This window comes from Acinonyx jubatus, chromosome D1 (genome assembly GCF_027475565.1).
Source record: "Acinonyx jubatus isolate Ajub_Pintada_27869175 chromosome D1, VMU_Ajub_asm_v1.0, whole genome shotgun sequence".
Classification (NCBI taxonomy): Eukaryota; Metazoa; Chordata; class Mammalia; order Carnivora; family Felidae; genus Acinonyx; species Acinonyx jubatus.
The window spans coordinates 82,536,013-82,551,461 of NC_069390.1; the positions used below are offsets into that span (position 1 = coordinate 82,536,013).

A 15,449-nucleotide genomic window follows, 5' to 3' on the forward strand; every position below is an offset into this window, starting at 1 on the left:
ATAGGTGCTCAAGTCTGCTGACTGCCAGGTACCTGAGATGGAGCCAAAGAAACTTCGGAGCTTGAAGTATTTAGCTGTGTAATCCCCCGCCTCTGTCAGCACAGCATCGTAGTCTGCAAGACACCAGGACACTGTCACTTGTCACCTGTATCACAGGATAGTGTCCGCAGCAGAAAAAAAGAGAAAGGAGAAGCTGGAGTATAGAGGCAGGGTCTTTTTCTCAGTAATCTGGGAGGCAAAACACTTTTCGTGTGAGCCATCAGTCAGAATACAATAAATACTAAATACTATAAAGTGACACCAAAAGTGCCATGGCCATAGCATGACCCTCAATTTCCTGCATCTTGCCTACCTTCTGTGGACTCTCAACCTAAAGGGAATCAGAGGTCACACATCTCAAGGGCCTAAAGAGGCTGCCCTCATTGAAGAATCTGCCTTCACCCTGCCTGTGCCTCTCATTTCCAAAGGCTCACAGGCATGTCCATGGGCTTCCATCTCCTACTGCTCTAGAAATTTAAAAGTGACAATCCAGACAAAACTATCCCTTCCCCAGGCACTCTAGAGCCGAATGCATTAAAGGTGCCAGATGCTGCCCCTAAATGATTCTCCATAAAAAGCCCCAGACATGCAAATGTGGCATGTTCCAGGGAAGGCCAGTGTTGGGGACTACTTACCATAGCTGGTGACATCAGACTTATAGTCATGAAAATGCATGGCTCCATTTATGAAGCCAAAGTTGGTGCCTCCATGGAACATGTAGAGGTTGATGGAGGAGCCAGCATCGAGAATGGCAGACACTGTTTTTAAAACCTCTGCAGCAGGAGGGGAGAGAGGGGATGTGCAGAGCGAGTCAGAGATTGGGACAAGCCTCTCAGCTTTTCTGATCCCCCAACCCCATCAAATTCAACTCCATAGCTCTGCCCTTCAGCCTCCACTAGAACCGCAATCACAAAACATGAAGGGCATGAAGAGAAATGGGCCAGCACCACAGCCCCCGAGCTGCAGCCTTCCAGCTGTCGGTTCCACCATGTCCCTGATGACTACGATCAGAACAGTGTGCTGCTTGGGCTACCTCCACCCTTCTCAACCATTACTCACACTTGGAAAGATGCAAAAGACTGGACTCATAATTGGAGATGTTTAATTCTGATCACCTCCCCAATCCCACCTCTATGAGAAAATAAGCCAAAGATGTGAAAACATAACATCAAAGGAGAAATATCAAGTACTTTTATACACACACACACACACACACATGTATTGGCAATCATATTGGAAAATATTAATTTTTTTTTAAAACTCAGTATTGATGAATCTGTGGGAAATAAGTATTCTTGTTTAATAATAGTAAGAATTGCTAACATCTTGCCAGAGTACATGTATACCAAAATGTATACTGAAACTTCATTCATGTAGCAATTCTATTGCTAGGAACTTAAGCTAGGAAAAATAATATGCCAGGTATGCAAAATTGGATGTTTAAGAATGTTCACTGCAATGGTGTTCAATTAACAAAAACCACTGAGGGGTGCCTGGGTGACTTAGGCGTTGAGCTCAGGAGTTGAGCATCCAACTCTTGAATTTGGCTCAGGTCATGCTCCTGGGGTCATGAGATCAAGTCCTTCATCAGGGGCCCTGCACGGAGCATTGGAACCTGCTTAAGATTCTCTCGCTCTCCCTCTCTCTCTCTTTCCCTGATCTCTAAAAAAAAAAAAATTAATTAAAAATAAATTTAAAAAAACGAAAACCACTGGAAGCAACCTAAGTGTTCATCAATAAGAGAATGGCTAAATAAATCGTGTTTTAATCACCAACACCACAGGGTTCTTTGCATCCTTTAAAACAGTGATGGACTCTCTAATAGTGTGGAAGGCTCTCCATTTGTGTCAGTCACTGGCACAAGCAGGTAACACAGAGCAGATGTGACTGTATGTGTCCATATCTCTATCTGTGTGTGCGTACAGGGCTGCAGACAGAGATAGCAAACTGCTAGCACACTCTACAGCTGACCCTTGAACAACATGGGTTTGAGCTGTGCAGCTCCATTTATGTATACTTTTTTATAGTGCAGTGCTGTATTTTCTCTTCCATGTGATTTTCTTAATAACATTGTCTTCCCTCTAGCTTGCTTTGTTGTAATAATACAGTATATGATACATACCATGTACAAAATATGTGTTAATCAATTGTTCATGGTATCAGTAGGTTTTTGGTCAATAGCAGGCTATTAGTTATATTTGGGGTGAGTCAAAAGTTATACCCAGATTTCAGCTGTGCAGGGGGTCAGCACCCTTAACCTGCACATTGTTCAACAGTCAACTGCATGTGTTTTCTCTGGGCTCTGGGATTTTTATTTCTTCTTTCTACATTTTCTGTATTTGCAGGATGTTTTCAATAGGCACACGTTATTTATCTAATACAGAAACATGATAAAGTACTGTTAAAAGTCCTACCATTCTCTTTAAATGTCAAGACAAATGACTCTGGACTATCAAGATTTGACTATTACATGCAGATAATCCCAGGAGCCTTGCACCCTACAGCTTATTTACATCAATTAGCAGGTTATTTGGAACTGATTTTTACTTTGTAGGTCAATACACATGGTGGATATAGGTACCGTAAAGCACTCACCAGAAGAATCCAGGATGTTGTGTGGGCCTCCCCACGAGTCAAACCACCCGGTCCAGTACTCCATCACCATCTTGGGCTGAACCCTCTGGACACCACAAAATGAGAAGTTAGCTGGCCAAAAGAGGCAGAGGAGAGCTCTTCCTTCAGGGAAATCCTAGCCCCTCGACCCTCCCAACTCATCCCTGGCCACACACTCCTTGACTTAAGGTCTATCAAAAGCAGAGCACAGATGAGGACCAAATGCACGAGCACCAGCTGAATCTCCACATGTGGCCTCCACACTTCAGGTGGAAAGTGGAACGAACTAACACAGTTGATGCAGGAGACCCTGCTGCCTTAATGTGGTTTTAATGTTGCATATGGTGCTAGTGAGAAAACACAGAAATGTGTGTTCAATGTTAGTCTGCATTAGAATTCAGCATGTGCTCCGAGAGTCTTTTCCTACATTGGTTTGCTTTCCAGGCCAAGCCAACCTTTGCCTATCCTCTCTCGGGGAAGGAGAATGTTATATCAGGATAATTCCATTTCTGAAGGGCACGCCGAGGATGCAGACCCCTCAGGTGCTGGAAGAGTCAGAGGGCTATAGAGTGGGCCCTTTCTTGAGATCTAGCTTAAACAAAAGTGTAAAACTGGACAAGAAAATCAGAGCACTATATAGCACACTTATTCACAGTTCAGGCGCTGCAGCCACAATAATTGGCTCCACACCTTGGCTAGGATGTTCAATAACAATTAAGTCTTTAATATTACCTCAGAGTACTGACTTTCGCATGGGATTGTCCCCAGGAAGCAGAAATCATTCCCAGAGCCATGCTTTATTCTGCCATGTTTTCAGAAGAACCAGAGCATCTGAGGGAGGTGTAAGGACTAATTTGCTGCTGTTTCAGGTTTCCTACTAGAGATCCTTCCTCATTCATCCTCATTTATCAAGTAGTTTCTCTGTTAGTGATGGCCTTACATTTAGAGGACAACACATACAGAGCAACAAAATCTGGTCCAGAGTGATGGGGTAGATTTATTATCTTATGAGTAGAAGATATCAACCTCACCAGAGTAAAGGTCAAAGTAGTCACAACAATTTTTTTAGCAAGACTGGTGGTTTGGTTGTCTTTACAGCTATCTCCCTCCCAAGAAGGGGATACACTATACCATGTTTAAGTCACTAAGGGAGAAGTAGATTCCAAGTGTCATATGTCAATAGTCTCCAGTGCCAGGAAGGGATTTCCCAACTTGAGGGTGCCAGGGCCAAGGTATGGGGGTATCTACCAGTGGCCCAGGTCACTGCCCCACACAATGTGGTGAAGAGCTAGAACTCTGCCTCAGTCAACTGTGTTATACTCCCTCACCAGTCACTTACTGGGTGCTCTATTTGTTCTATAAATCTGTGCCCTTAACTGTAAAATGAGGAGACAGCTCACCTGGTTACTGGGAGAATTAAATGAGATATTACATGTACAGCCTTCAGCACATGATGCCTAGCACTTGGGAAGAGCTCAAGAAACCATCACTGGACATGGACATGAGGACCCAGCAAGGTTTTGACATCCCAAAGTAAGCAGAGCTGGAACTATCCTGTTTGAGTATTCAAAGCAGACTTTGATCTAAGTCCTCTTCCTTGAGGAAAACAGACATCCCTGAACTGTGGACAGAAAGGCCATTGGTAGTACCAGTCTGTCAGCAGGATGACCTGGCCTGGGTGCACAGGTGTGGGGCCGCTCTCTAAGGATGACTAGAAAGGAGCCAACATGAAGCCTTGCTATCCCAGGTGCTTTCCAAATATTACCTCATTTGATCCTCAACCCTATGAGAAGATACTACCATCATTCACACTTCACAGAAGAGGAAAGAGAAGCACAAAGAGATCACACTACAGAGTGGGCAGAGGGGAAGCTCACAAAATGCTATACCTGCCTTGGACAGCACTCAAGCACAATCCTACTCAGTTGCTGGGGAACTGTTTATTGGACACATATTTCCACAGGTAGGTCACAAACCCCATGAGGACACAGACCCTACTATCTTAGTTACTTCAGGGTAAGAGGGCCTAGCCACACTCTACATGCAGAGAAGACACTCAGTGAACATTGGAGGAAGGAAGGCAAGGAGAAAGGGTCTGGACCCAGGCCCACCCAGACCTACTGTCTCTCCCCTGATCAGCCTAACAAAATCTCCCTGGGGTCAGTTCCCATCCTGCCCCATCTCTTCTCATTCCATTTGTCCCTCTAAACTCAAGTAGTAGCCACATCATACACATGGGCAGCCCTCATCTTCCACGGCTTCACACTTCCATGGTGACTTCAGATGCATGTGCCTTCGGATGCTACTTCTGCTCTACCAAACAAACAGGTGGGATGGAGAACAGCCCTACCATCTCTGTGGGCACCTATTCACGAGTGATATGAACACTCCAACAGCTCCACACTAGGCCTGGGATCAATGCCTACATCTAATAGGTGGTGACAATTTGGAGCATTCACACCCTTCAGTAAGACATGGTGGGAGATGGGGCCTCAGCTCTATGAATGGGCCATGGCCAGATTCCATCTGCCTCCTTAGGAAAGACAGACACATGAATTCTAGAGAAGAGAAATCAATCAGAATAGGATTTAACTGTAAATTCCCATCAACTTGAGAGATGTGGACTTATAGTTAGAAACTCTTTTCTCCTCTGACCTGGAATGGCTCAGGCCTCCCATCCTGCTGATGAAATCATCTTTCTAGGCCTAGAAACCTACAAGTTAAGGTCAGACACACAGTACAGGACAGGAAAGCATTTTTGTGGAGTCCACAAAATTCTAGTCCAGAGCTTCTATGAGCAAACTGAGCCTAGAGCTCCAAAAAGGGCCCCTTTCTCCAGAGGCAGGAAACCACATTCATGCATCAGTCTATATAGCAACAACTTAGAGAAACTTCTCCACTTCTACACTGCTATTCTGACTGGGGGTGTGGCAACATGGGGACAACAGGGGTTAGGAGCCACAGTGCAACAGGATGTCTGTGAGATGAAAGGCTGAGCGAGTCCTGAGTCCTTCTTCCCCTGTCCCAGAGCCCTGGGCATAGCTGCAGGTACCCAAAAACACCACACACTTCCTGACAGAGGTTCTACTTGACTCTAAGACTTCCTACACTCATTCCAAGCAGAGCAGGCAGCTGCTCCTGGGCCAGACTTACCTGGACACTTAAGAGAAAGTTGGTTAATAACTGCAACTCATGCTGTGACTGCAAGTTGATGGTGGCCAGCACTGTGAACGGCAAGCAGAAAAGAGAAAGGATTGTCTTAAAGCCAGGGAGACATTCTGAATTAACCATGACCTTTCCCAATTCATCAGCAAAATAAATTAACTAATCTTGACATTGTTTCCCACCTCCAATTAGAGTTAAGTTCCTGTGATGTCAGGAGATTTATCTTATTCATCTTGGAAACTCTACCACTCAGCACAGAGCTTACAGGGCAGTCACTCACGAGGCATCTGTTCTTGATTAATGTAATTTTTACAATGAGAGTGTGCATTTCTGTTAGTTATTCTTTTGGAGGAGCCGAGAGTCTGATGTTTATTTTGCACCTCAAGTATCTAGTGCAAGGTGATGATCTAAATGAAAACTCCTCTTTTATTCCTTAGATGAGGACTAATTTTGTATTCCATTCCATAATGTGTCCATTCTATAATTTAAAATTATATTTTAAATGGCACCAGTGAGGGGTGCTTGGGTGACTTCGTTGGTTAAGCATCCAACTCTTGATTTTGGCTCAGGTCATGATCTCATGGTTCACGTGTTCGAGCCCTGCATCGGGCTCTGCACTGACAGCTCAGAGCCTGCTTGGCATTCTCTCTACAAACAAATAAACATTTAAAAATAATAATAAATGGCACCAGTGAAAGGTATGCTGGAGAAAGAAAGCTACATTTGGCTTGTGGCCATGGACCCTTTGGCCTACCCCAGCTGCAGAACTTGGCTCTGAGGCTCCTTGCCTGCCTGTTGTCCACCTGGACAGTAGGACTCAGAGGCACTGGGCTTGGTCTTAGCTCCAGTGGGTCTGGGAATACATGACAGAGACTGGGCCAGCCTGCCAAGCTGGCCACCCTGACACTGTCCTGTTGGACATAAGCCACTGATTACCAGTGATTAAAAATAAACAATAGCTGAGGCTCTAAGAGATTAAAACATTTGCTTCAAGGTCACAATTGGTGAGCAGCAGACTAGGGCTACAATCCCAGGCCCATCTGACACTGACCCATTGTCCTTGGATGTCACCATACTCCAGCAATCTACTGGATAAGACTCTATATCGAGACCCCTCATCACATAAAGGAGAAACCTTGAAGACAAGAAGCCCGTCTGAAACTGAGCAGGCAAAAATCTCAGAAGTGAACAGGATTAGCATGGCTAACTGAACATAACAACTATTGCTAGCCTTCCTCACACTCCACTAAAATAAAAATGAAGGAATGCAAAAGTAGAAGTTTGTAAAAAACAAGACCTGAAGAGAAGACAAAGCAGAGAGGAAGTTTCAAGAAAATCTCAGAAGACTGCAAAGGGCAGCGGGTCAGTAAATGGCCTAGGAGAGTGGAAGAAGTTTCGACCACTCCCCACTTCCAGCCTAAGGACTTACCTGACGTCCCAGACACCATGCAGCCAGAGGACATCTCTGTCCCCTGCCTTACACACTCCTCAAGCCTCTTCCCCAGCTGCTTCCCCACTGGTGCCCAACCCCAGGGGACCACACTCTCCGGAAAAGCTGAGCCCGAGTGTCTCCAGGCTTGGAGGGATCTGTGCAGCAGAGTGTGGAGAGGTTTGCAGTGGGGCATAAGGGCCATCTCAGTCAGGGGATTCCTGCCCATTCCTCCTGCCTGACTCCAGCAACAGATCAAAGGATTCTTCTCTGGAAACACTTAAAAGCGCTAAAGAGATTATCTCCAAACACTGACATTTAAAGGCTTCCATCCTTTAAATAGCACACCCCAGCCCAACCCCTGCCCCAGCCTCTCCTGGCACTCATTGCCATGTGGCTGTTCAGTGCCTCCTCCTTCAACTGCTCAGACAAGAGCCAAACAATTGAGAAAAATCCCCTCGTGGAAGATTGAGCAGAACTGTTAAGTATTAAAAAAAAAAAAAAGTAGCACATTCTCAAAGCAAGGTAAGAAAGATACTGTCCATTTAAAAAGTATGTCCTTGGGGCATCTGAGTGGCTTGGTTGAGCAACCCACTTTGGCTCAGGTCATGATCTCACAGTTTGTGAGTTCGACCCCCGCGTCAGGCTCTGTGCTCACAGCTTAGAGCCTGGAGCCTACTTCAGATTCTGTGTCTCCCCCTCTCTCTACCCCTCCCCTGCTCATGCTCTGTGTCTCTCTGTCTCTCAATAATAAATAAACGTTAAAAAAAAAAAGTATGCCCTGAGAAAAGAAATATATTCAAGAAAATAGAATCCAGGAAATAAGAGAAAGATTACAGGACAGAAATTGAGGAAGTAATCCAGAATATGGAACTAAAGGGCAGAGATCAATCAAAAAGACAAGCAACTTAGATAATCGATATAAAAGCCCAATCTACAAATAACAGGAGTGACCAAAAGATCAGAAAAAAGAGGGAAAACATATCAAAAAAAAAAAAAAAAAAAGAAAGAAAGAAAGAAAGCACTGACTAGATGTCCCACTGACAACAACCACAACTGTTTCAATTCAAATGACTCACAAAAGTGCCACAAAAGGAAAAGAATCTCACACCAAAGAACATCATTGTGAAATACCAGAATACCAAGGATAAAGGAAAATCCTGTAATTTTGTAGAAATGGGAAGGAAAAAATATACACAGAGAACATATAAAAGAAGGATCAGGAAACAGAATGTGCCTGTACCTCATCAGTGACAGCGGGCGCTAGAAAATCAGGGAACAGTGCCTTCACAGTTCCAGAGAGAACCAGAGGTCAGCCTCAGGTAGAGCTCCATCAGGTCAGGGGCAGTGGGGTCTCAGACGCATCGGACTTGACACAGAATCTGATATATACAGATGTTTGAAACACAGTGTGACAGAAATTTGGAAGATCTTTGGTAAAGGTTTGTTTAAAAGAGAAAGGGGGGGGGGACACCTAAAACTAATGTAATATTGTGTGTCAACTTAAAAAAAAAAAACAATAAAAGAGAAAGGGGGAAGAGGGGAGATTTAAAAAATTGAAAGGAAAAGAGAATAAACAGGATAATTACACCGAAAGTGAAAACCAAGCAACCGAAAGTCAGCCAGTTCACAAATACTGCCCAGAATATGGCTCGCACCGTAGCGGGTGGGAAGGGCATTTCCACGTCGTAATGCAGGCACCAAGAAACCAACCAGAATTATGACGTAGCCACACCGCCAGGAACGCTGCGGGCCCAGGTCTCGTACGGGGAGTGGAGGAGGAAGCCGCACTTCTGTGGCTTTATTTTTACACCTTGTGAATGTCTTACTTTAATTACATTTTTAACTAACTGAAAAAAGTCCTTCTGGGCAGCAAGCACGGCTCTGGAGGTCAGGGAGTTAGAAGGCACCAGGAGGGGCTTGGCGGGGGCGGAGCCGGGGTTGGGGCGGGAAGGGCACGCCGAAGGCGGGGCCGGGGGGTGGGACCGGGAGGGGCACGGCGGGGGCGGAGCCAGGGTGAGGCAGAGAAGGGCACCGCGGGGGCGGCGCCCGAGTTGGCAGGGAGAGCAAGGAGGGGCCGAAGCGGGGCGTGGGGAGGAGCATGGAGGGGGCATAGCCTGGAGAAGGGGCCTGGCGGGCGGGCGAGGGGAGGAGCGCGCCGTAGAGAGGGTATGGTGTCCAGCAACCTGCCTGGGAGACTCCCTAATGCACCGGAGGCCTTGCTCAGCACACTGCCGACACGCTAAAAATGTACACCAGCCTTCAAAGGGCCTTGCCTTCCCAGCACTGGCCACAGCTCTTCCTAGGCCCCACCGAGTGGCATGGGCCAGCGGAGGCCTTGGAAGTAGTCACAGGAGACAGTGCCACCGCGTGGAAATGGCGGGAATCGCTGCTGGTCCTTGAGGAACTCAATAGTCTAGGGAAAGGGCCTTCTGTTCATTCATCCAGCAGTCACGCCCTGGGGGCCCCCTGCTGGCCGGCGCTGGCCTAGGGCTGCAAAGATGAAAGTCCCTATCTGTTCAGTCTAGTGGAGGGGAGGGCGACGAAGAAGGAACTGGAAAGGGACATGCATTGCAGCAGGGGCAAGCCGATTGTGGGAGCCCGCAGGAAGCACCAGGCAGCTCATAAGAGGCCCTTCAACCACCATCATCTATGCAGAGCATGAACCGAACCGTGTCCAGGCACAGGAGTACAGCCTAACAAGACGGAACTTAGCACTGCAGTGAGACAGGTAAATAAAACAAACTACCCAGAATGTTAGAAGGCCAAATAAAGCAGGCCCAAAGAGCCGGGGGAGCTCCAGGAGGAGCTTGGGTGTTTGGAGGAAACCTCACTTGGAGGTGATCTCAGAGAAAAACGGGAGGAAATGGAATAGCTATGCAGGTATCTGCATGAAGGCTGGAGGTGTCCAGTATGTTCCAAGAACAGGTAGGAGGCCAGGAGGGTGGAGCAGGAGACACCTGGCCAGATCACAGAGGTCACAGGTCAAAGGATGCCCCTGGAGGTTTTTCTCATAGCTTGTGCTTCACTGTCAGCAAGGCAGAATGTACCTGAAGTTCAGGTGAGGCATGAGGTGATCCAAATGACATTTTCAAATACTATGTTCAGAAAAAGTTGTGCAGGAGTCAACAGTAAAAAGGAGCATTAGTTCAGTGCTGTGGCAATAATGCATATGAGAACAGTGGTAACAGTTCAGATGCTAAAACTTGAATCTGGATAAATTTGAAGATAAAGATAAAGATAAAAAGAATTTGCTGATGGCTGTATGTCAGGCACACAGAAGGAGAGGTCTGAGAGTGCCTACAAAGTTTAGGGCCAGGGCAACTAGGGGAAATGGAGATGCAATTTACTGAGAATAAGAAGACTAAAAAGTGGGGCAGACTCTGGGAGGGAAACAGACAAGTTCAGTTCTCTGCTGGTTCCACTGAGACCTGCAGCCTTCCTGGGCACTGTGCCCAGTATGCAGATGCACACGTGAGGCAGGAGTTCAGGGAAGGTTGCTGACAGAAACAAGCATCTCACAGTTATCAACACACAGATCAGATTTAAAGTCACCTGGATGATACCACCAGGGCACTGAGTGTATGGAGGAAAGAATTCATTCCAAAGGGTGAGAAGTAAAGAATTTAAACATCAGAATTTGGAGACAGACATGTGACCAGCAGGAGATACCAAGGAGCAGCCTGTGAGTTCAGAGAAAAAAGTAGGAAATTGGGTCTCAGACACCAAGGGTGGAAAACATTTCAAAGGGAAGAGATTGATGGCTGCTGATAAGTAAAATCAGAGAAGTTAGAGGCAATGAGGATGAACGCTTACATTTATAACATGAGGTCACTGGCGATCTCAAAAAGAGCAGTGGCAGTGGAATGGTGAGGGTGGTAATGTGGTTCCCATGGTTTAAGAGAGAGGAGGGGAAAGGGCCTGGGGGGCCAGTGAGCATGGACATGGGGAGAGCTCTTTAAAGGGGAGCAGAGAAACACAACAGGCTTTGGATGGGGAAATGAGTCAAGAGATTTCTTTTAGAAGAGAGAAATAGGGGTGCCTAGGTGACTCTGTTGGTTAAGCATCTGACTCTTGCTTTTGGCTCAGGTCATGATCTGGGGTTCATGAGTTTGAGCCCCGCATCAGGCTCCCTGCTGAGAGCATGGAGCCTGCTTGGGATTCTCCCTCTCCTTTCTCTCTGCCTGTCCTATGGGCACAGGTGCTCTCTCTCTCTCTCTCGCTCTCTCTCTCTTCAAAATAAATACATAAACTTTAAAAAATAAAGAAGAGAGAAAGAACATGTTGATATGCAGATGGGAATAATCAAACAGAAAGAGAAAATCTGATCACTGAGGGCAGAAGCAGGGAGCTCCTGGAGCAATGCCCTTGAGTAGCTGAGGGAGAAAGGGCTTGGTGCACAAGGGTGGAGCTGGGCCGGCACATCTACAGTAACAGGAAGAGAGGTTAGAGTCAGGGAGATGGATGCTGCTGGATGGAGAGCCACCATGGTCATCTACACTTGCTGCTCAGCCAGTTGCTGTCACAGCAGGGGCTACATACCCCCTGGGCAGTGGTCAGCCATCTCTACGATTTTGGCAGGGTTTGAGTAAGCCATCCTCACAGGACACCCTCTCTGCAGACATGCAGACGCTTTCCAGTATGACCAACTCACCATTTCCAGCTTGTAGTCTGCAGAACACTGTTAGTGTCCTGAGTAAGTGCTCAGCAGAAGTGGGAGACCAGAGAGATCCATGTGACATGGATCCTCCAACCCTCTGAGGCCCAGAGCTTCAGGCCCAGTGCCATGCAAACAGGAGAAGCACAGATAGCAGAGAAACTCCACTTGTGGCTCAGGCCATTTGGGGAGGGGGGCGTGCACAGTGAGGCCAGGGTGCTGATCCCCCACCCTATCCCTGCACAGCCTCCAGGTAGGCACCTCCATCCATGACTCCCTTTTGCAGGCCGTCCTTGTTGTCTGAAGTCAAGAGCAATTCCACAATACCCCGGTCTTCCAAGGCCTATGGGGGGGGGGGGGAAGAAGACAAGTCAATATTCACTCCTCAGAGCTCCTGCCATGTCACACAGCTGGGAAGGTGGCAGCCAGAAAAGAAAGAGGGAAAGATTCAAAATAAAGCATTTACCTCTCCACAGAAAATGGACAGAAACCCTCCTGTCTGTGCCCACCATGTTCAACAAAGCTCCTATAGCTAAAGTCCAGCTGAGGCAGGGGTAGGGCTATCAGACTCTGACATCTCTTGGCTGCCCCAGATCTGGCAAGGTGTCAGGTCTGGCTGGTGCCCTGTTCCCATCTAGGAACAGAGGGCAGCTCGGCAGGGCCAGATGCTATGCTGTCACCTAGCAGCTGACTACAGGGCTCTACAAGTGGGTCAGGCCTTCCTGATACCAGAAGCAAGCAGCCCATCACTTCCTCACACTGGGCCAGGGTGGGCTCTGTTCAACCGCCATGCCCCAGCCACATGCCTATGACATGCTGCACATGCCCAGTAGAACAGGAGGCACTCCTTGCAGGTTGTAAATCAAATGAAGAACTGGAAGGAACACACACTGTGTTGAGATGCAATAACCATTTTACCACTCCAAATAACTGCTAACATTTATGGACCACTTACAGTCACTCCAGGCCTTCTGCTAACTACTTTACATAGACTAGCCAATTCAATCCTTACATTTAATAACTGTACAGATGAAGAGTCTCAGAGAGGTTGGATAAAGTGTTAAGGGATACAGAGCAAGTGAGCCAGTATGGACTTGAATCTAGAGTCTGCCCACCTTGAAAGGCTCTGCTTTGGGCCTATGGGCTCTTTTGGATTAGAAACCCCAGCAAGGGGAACTTTCCTATAATTTAACATGCAGATATTTTTATAAGATTGCTTATTTCAACCAAATTCTTTGGGAAACAGGTGAGGCAGAGAGATAATCCCTGGGGTGCATAATGTTCATATCTAAACCTGATGCAAGTAAGGAAAGAGCAGAGTGGGCCCTAATTCTCAGGGACAACAGAAGCCACAGAAGTTCAATCCATTAGATAAGATAAGACGTTTATTAAAAGCCCTGGACCTACCACCTCACAACTCTCTAGCCAGTCATTTGCTGATATGCAACAGGCTTTGCCTTTGTTTGTACCTTATACATATAGCATCATGTGGGTTGAGAGGGTGTAACCATCTTTTACAGCTGTACTAGTTGCACTTGACTTTTCATGGCCATTAATCTACTGACTGCACACTGTAAGGGGTAATTACTATTACTGTTTCCTGACGACCTGCCAAGCAGAGTTCAGGGTCTTGTGTCTATAATCTCATTTCATTCCCAGAACAGCCTTAGAGAAAGCATTCTTGTCTCCATTGAACACATGATGAGGCTAAGGCTCAGAAAGGTGAGGTGACTTACCCAAGGTCATCCTATGCTGAAGGTGTCCACATGTCCATTACACCCAGAAGAAGCTGCATGGCAGCTCAGGAGGGGAGCTGGGAGCTCTTGCTTGAGAGCAAGAGCTCAGGATGATAGGGGTGTGTGCTGCAGCTTCTTTTTGTCCATCTGTCTCACATATGGTACCTTCCCCAGACACCAGGGAGGTGTTGACTGAGCAGGAGAAGCCCCTTAACAACTGTATTCTCCTCTCCACACCATCAGCAGAGCTCTTCTCTGCAGCTCAGGACTCAGTAAACACCTGCTGGAGAAGCTCCAGCATTCAAGAGATAGTCCAAGGGAAAGAGTTATAATGCAAGAAGCTCTCCTGTCCTGCACCCTCGTTGGGATCTTTCTAGCTAATTCAAAGGCAAAGAGGAAGCTGGAGGTGTGGTCTAATCAAGTCTGCAGTTGGGTTTGACTATCAGGGTGGAACTCTCCCCTTCCTGATTTTGGGAATGCCTCTTTCTGGAGACAGCCTTGCTCCCTACATGGGGCTTTCTGCAAGAAACAAAAAGGGAGCAAGAGTAGATGAAATCCTATAAGCAGGAGTGCTTGAGCTCATTCTACCTACATGCAGGGACTGAAGTAATTTCCAGACAGAAAATGAATCTGCCTATGACAGTAGAAGAGATGCTGACATCATGGGCCAAAGCTAAAGCAGCTTTAATTAGGTGGATTCCCTGAGGCCACTTAACATTTCCTCAATGTTTCCTCTATAACCACTGCCAATGATCTATCAAAGTCTTATTTATTGACTACTTACTGAGAACAGTCCTAGAACAATCCTGAGCCAAGTGATCTCACACACGCGCACAATTCAGAGAGGCAAATTCTCTCATTATCCCCACTTCAAAGAATAGAAAATGGAGGTTTAGAAAAATAAAGGCCTTTTCTCAAGGTCTCAGCTACTAAGTAACAGAAACCAGATAGGCCTGTTCTTCAAAGTGTCATCTAGCCCAGCCCTTCTCTGATCTCCCATACATTAAATCAATGGTTCTCAAACACACACACATTGGAATCAGTTGTCTGAGGACCACCCCAGAGATTCTTATTTAATTGATATGCTATATGGTTTGGGCATAGGGATTTTTAAAGTGAATGTACAGACGAAGCTGGGAACCCTTGCTTTAGATGCTGGAATGAGGGCAGCCTTTACAGGGAGACTTCACTAATCCTCACACTCAATTAAGTCCATCCCTTTATTCTCAGCCACTGCAACCCCATGTGTGTACTGCAACCCCCAATTAGACTCAATAAAAAGTAAATAAGTGATGACCTCACTGAAATAAAAGTATGGTGAAAGGATTCACTAATAAATGTGGTATTAATATGAGAAAAGTACTAGACCAACATGTCACATCACAGCCCATACTACATTCCAGAGGAAGGAATATGAAGAAATAAAGAGCTGATATTTACCTTCTTGATGTAAGGCATATAGGCGGGGTCTCTGTTATAGGAACCATATTCATTCTCCACCTGCACAGCAATGATGGGGCCTCCATGCTTGTACTGGAGAAAGAGATAAACAATCAGAAGCTGAATTTGTAGTGGAAGCTGTACTATCTAATTTCATCATACTTCTCACCCATTAGCAGCAAAATATTCCATTTGGAAGCAAAAGTCTCAAAAGATTTGATTATATAATTGAGAGTGATGTCAGTAAGACACAGAGAAAGTAGGGAGTTCCAGGCCCTGGTTCCCTATGGAAACATCAAACAATTAAAGACTAAATAAAATAACTTTATTTTATTAACTGGTCTGGAAACTAGTTAAATGTTTAAGCAAA

At 46.2% G+C, this 15,449-nt stretch overlaps 1 protein-coding gene across 3 annotated transcripts in view; it reads right to left on the reverse strand.

Moving 5' to 3' along the window:
- The window catches only part of LOC106975155 (beta-galactosidase-1-like protein 2), a 56,554-nt gene that overhangs the window by 12,265 nt on the left and 28,840 nt on the right, over positions 1–15,449 (reverse strand). For all 3 annotated transcript variants that reach the window (XM_027036961.2, XM_053203843.1, XM_015072463.3), the window contains 6 exons: positions 15,080–15,172; positions 12,165–12,246; positions 5,806–5,876; positions 2,635–2,719; positions 675–812; positions 33–113 (listed from right to left, as the gene is read on the reverse strand). In XM_027036961.2, the coding sequence (XP_026892762.2) occupies positions 33–113; positions 675–812; positions 2,635–2,719; positions 5,806–5,876; positions 12,165–12,246; positions 15,080–15,172 (550 nt within the window). The remainder of the gene's footprint in view (positions 1–32; positions 114–674; positions 813–2,634; positions 2,720–5,805; positions 5,877–12,164; positions 12,247–15,079; positions 15,173–15,449) is intronic.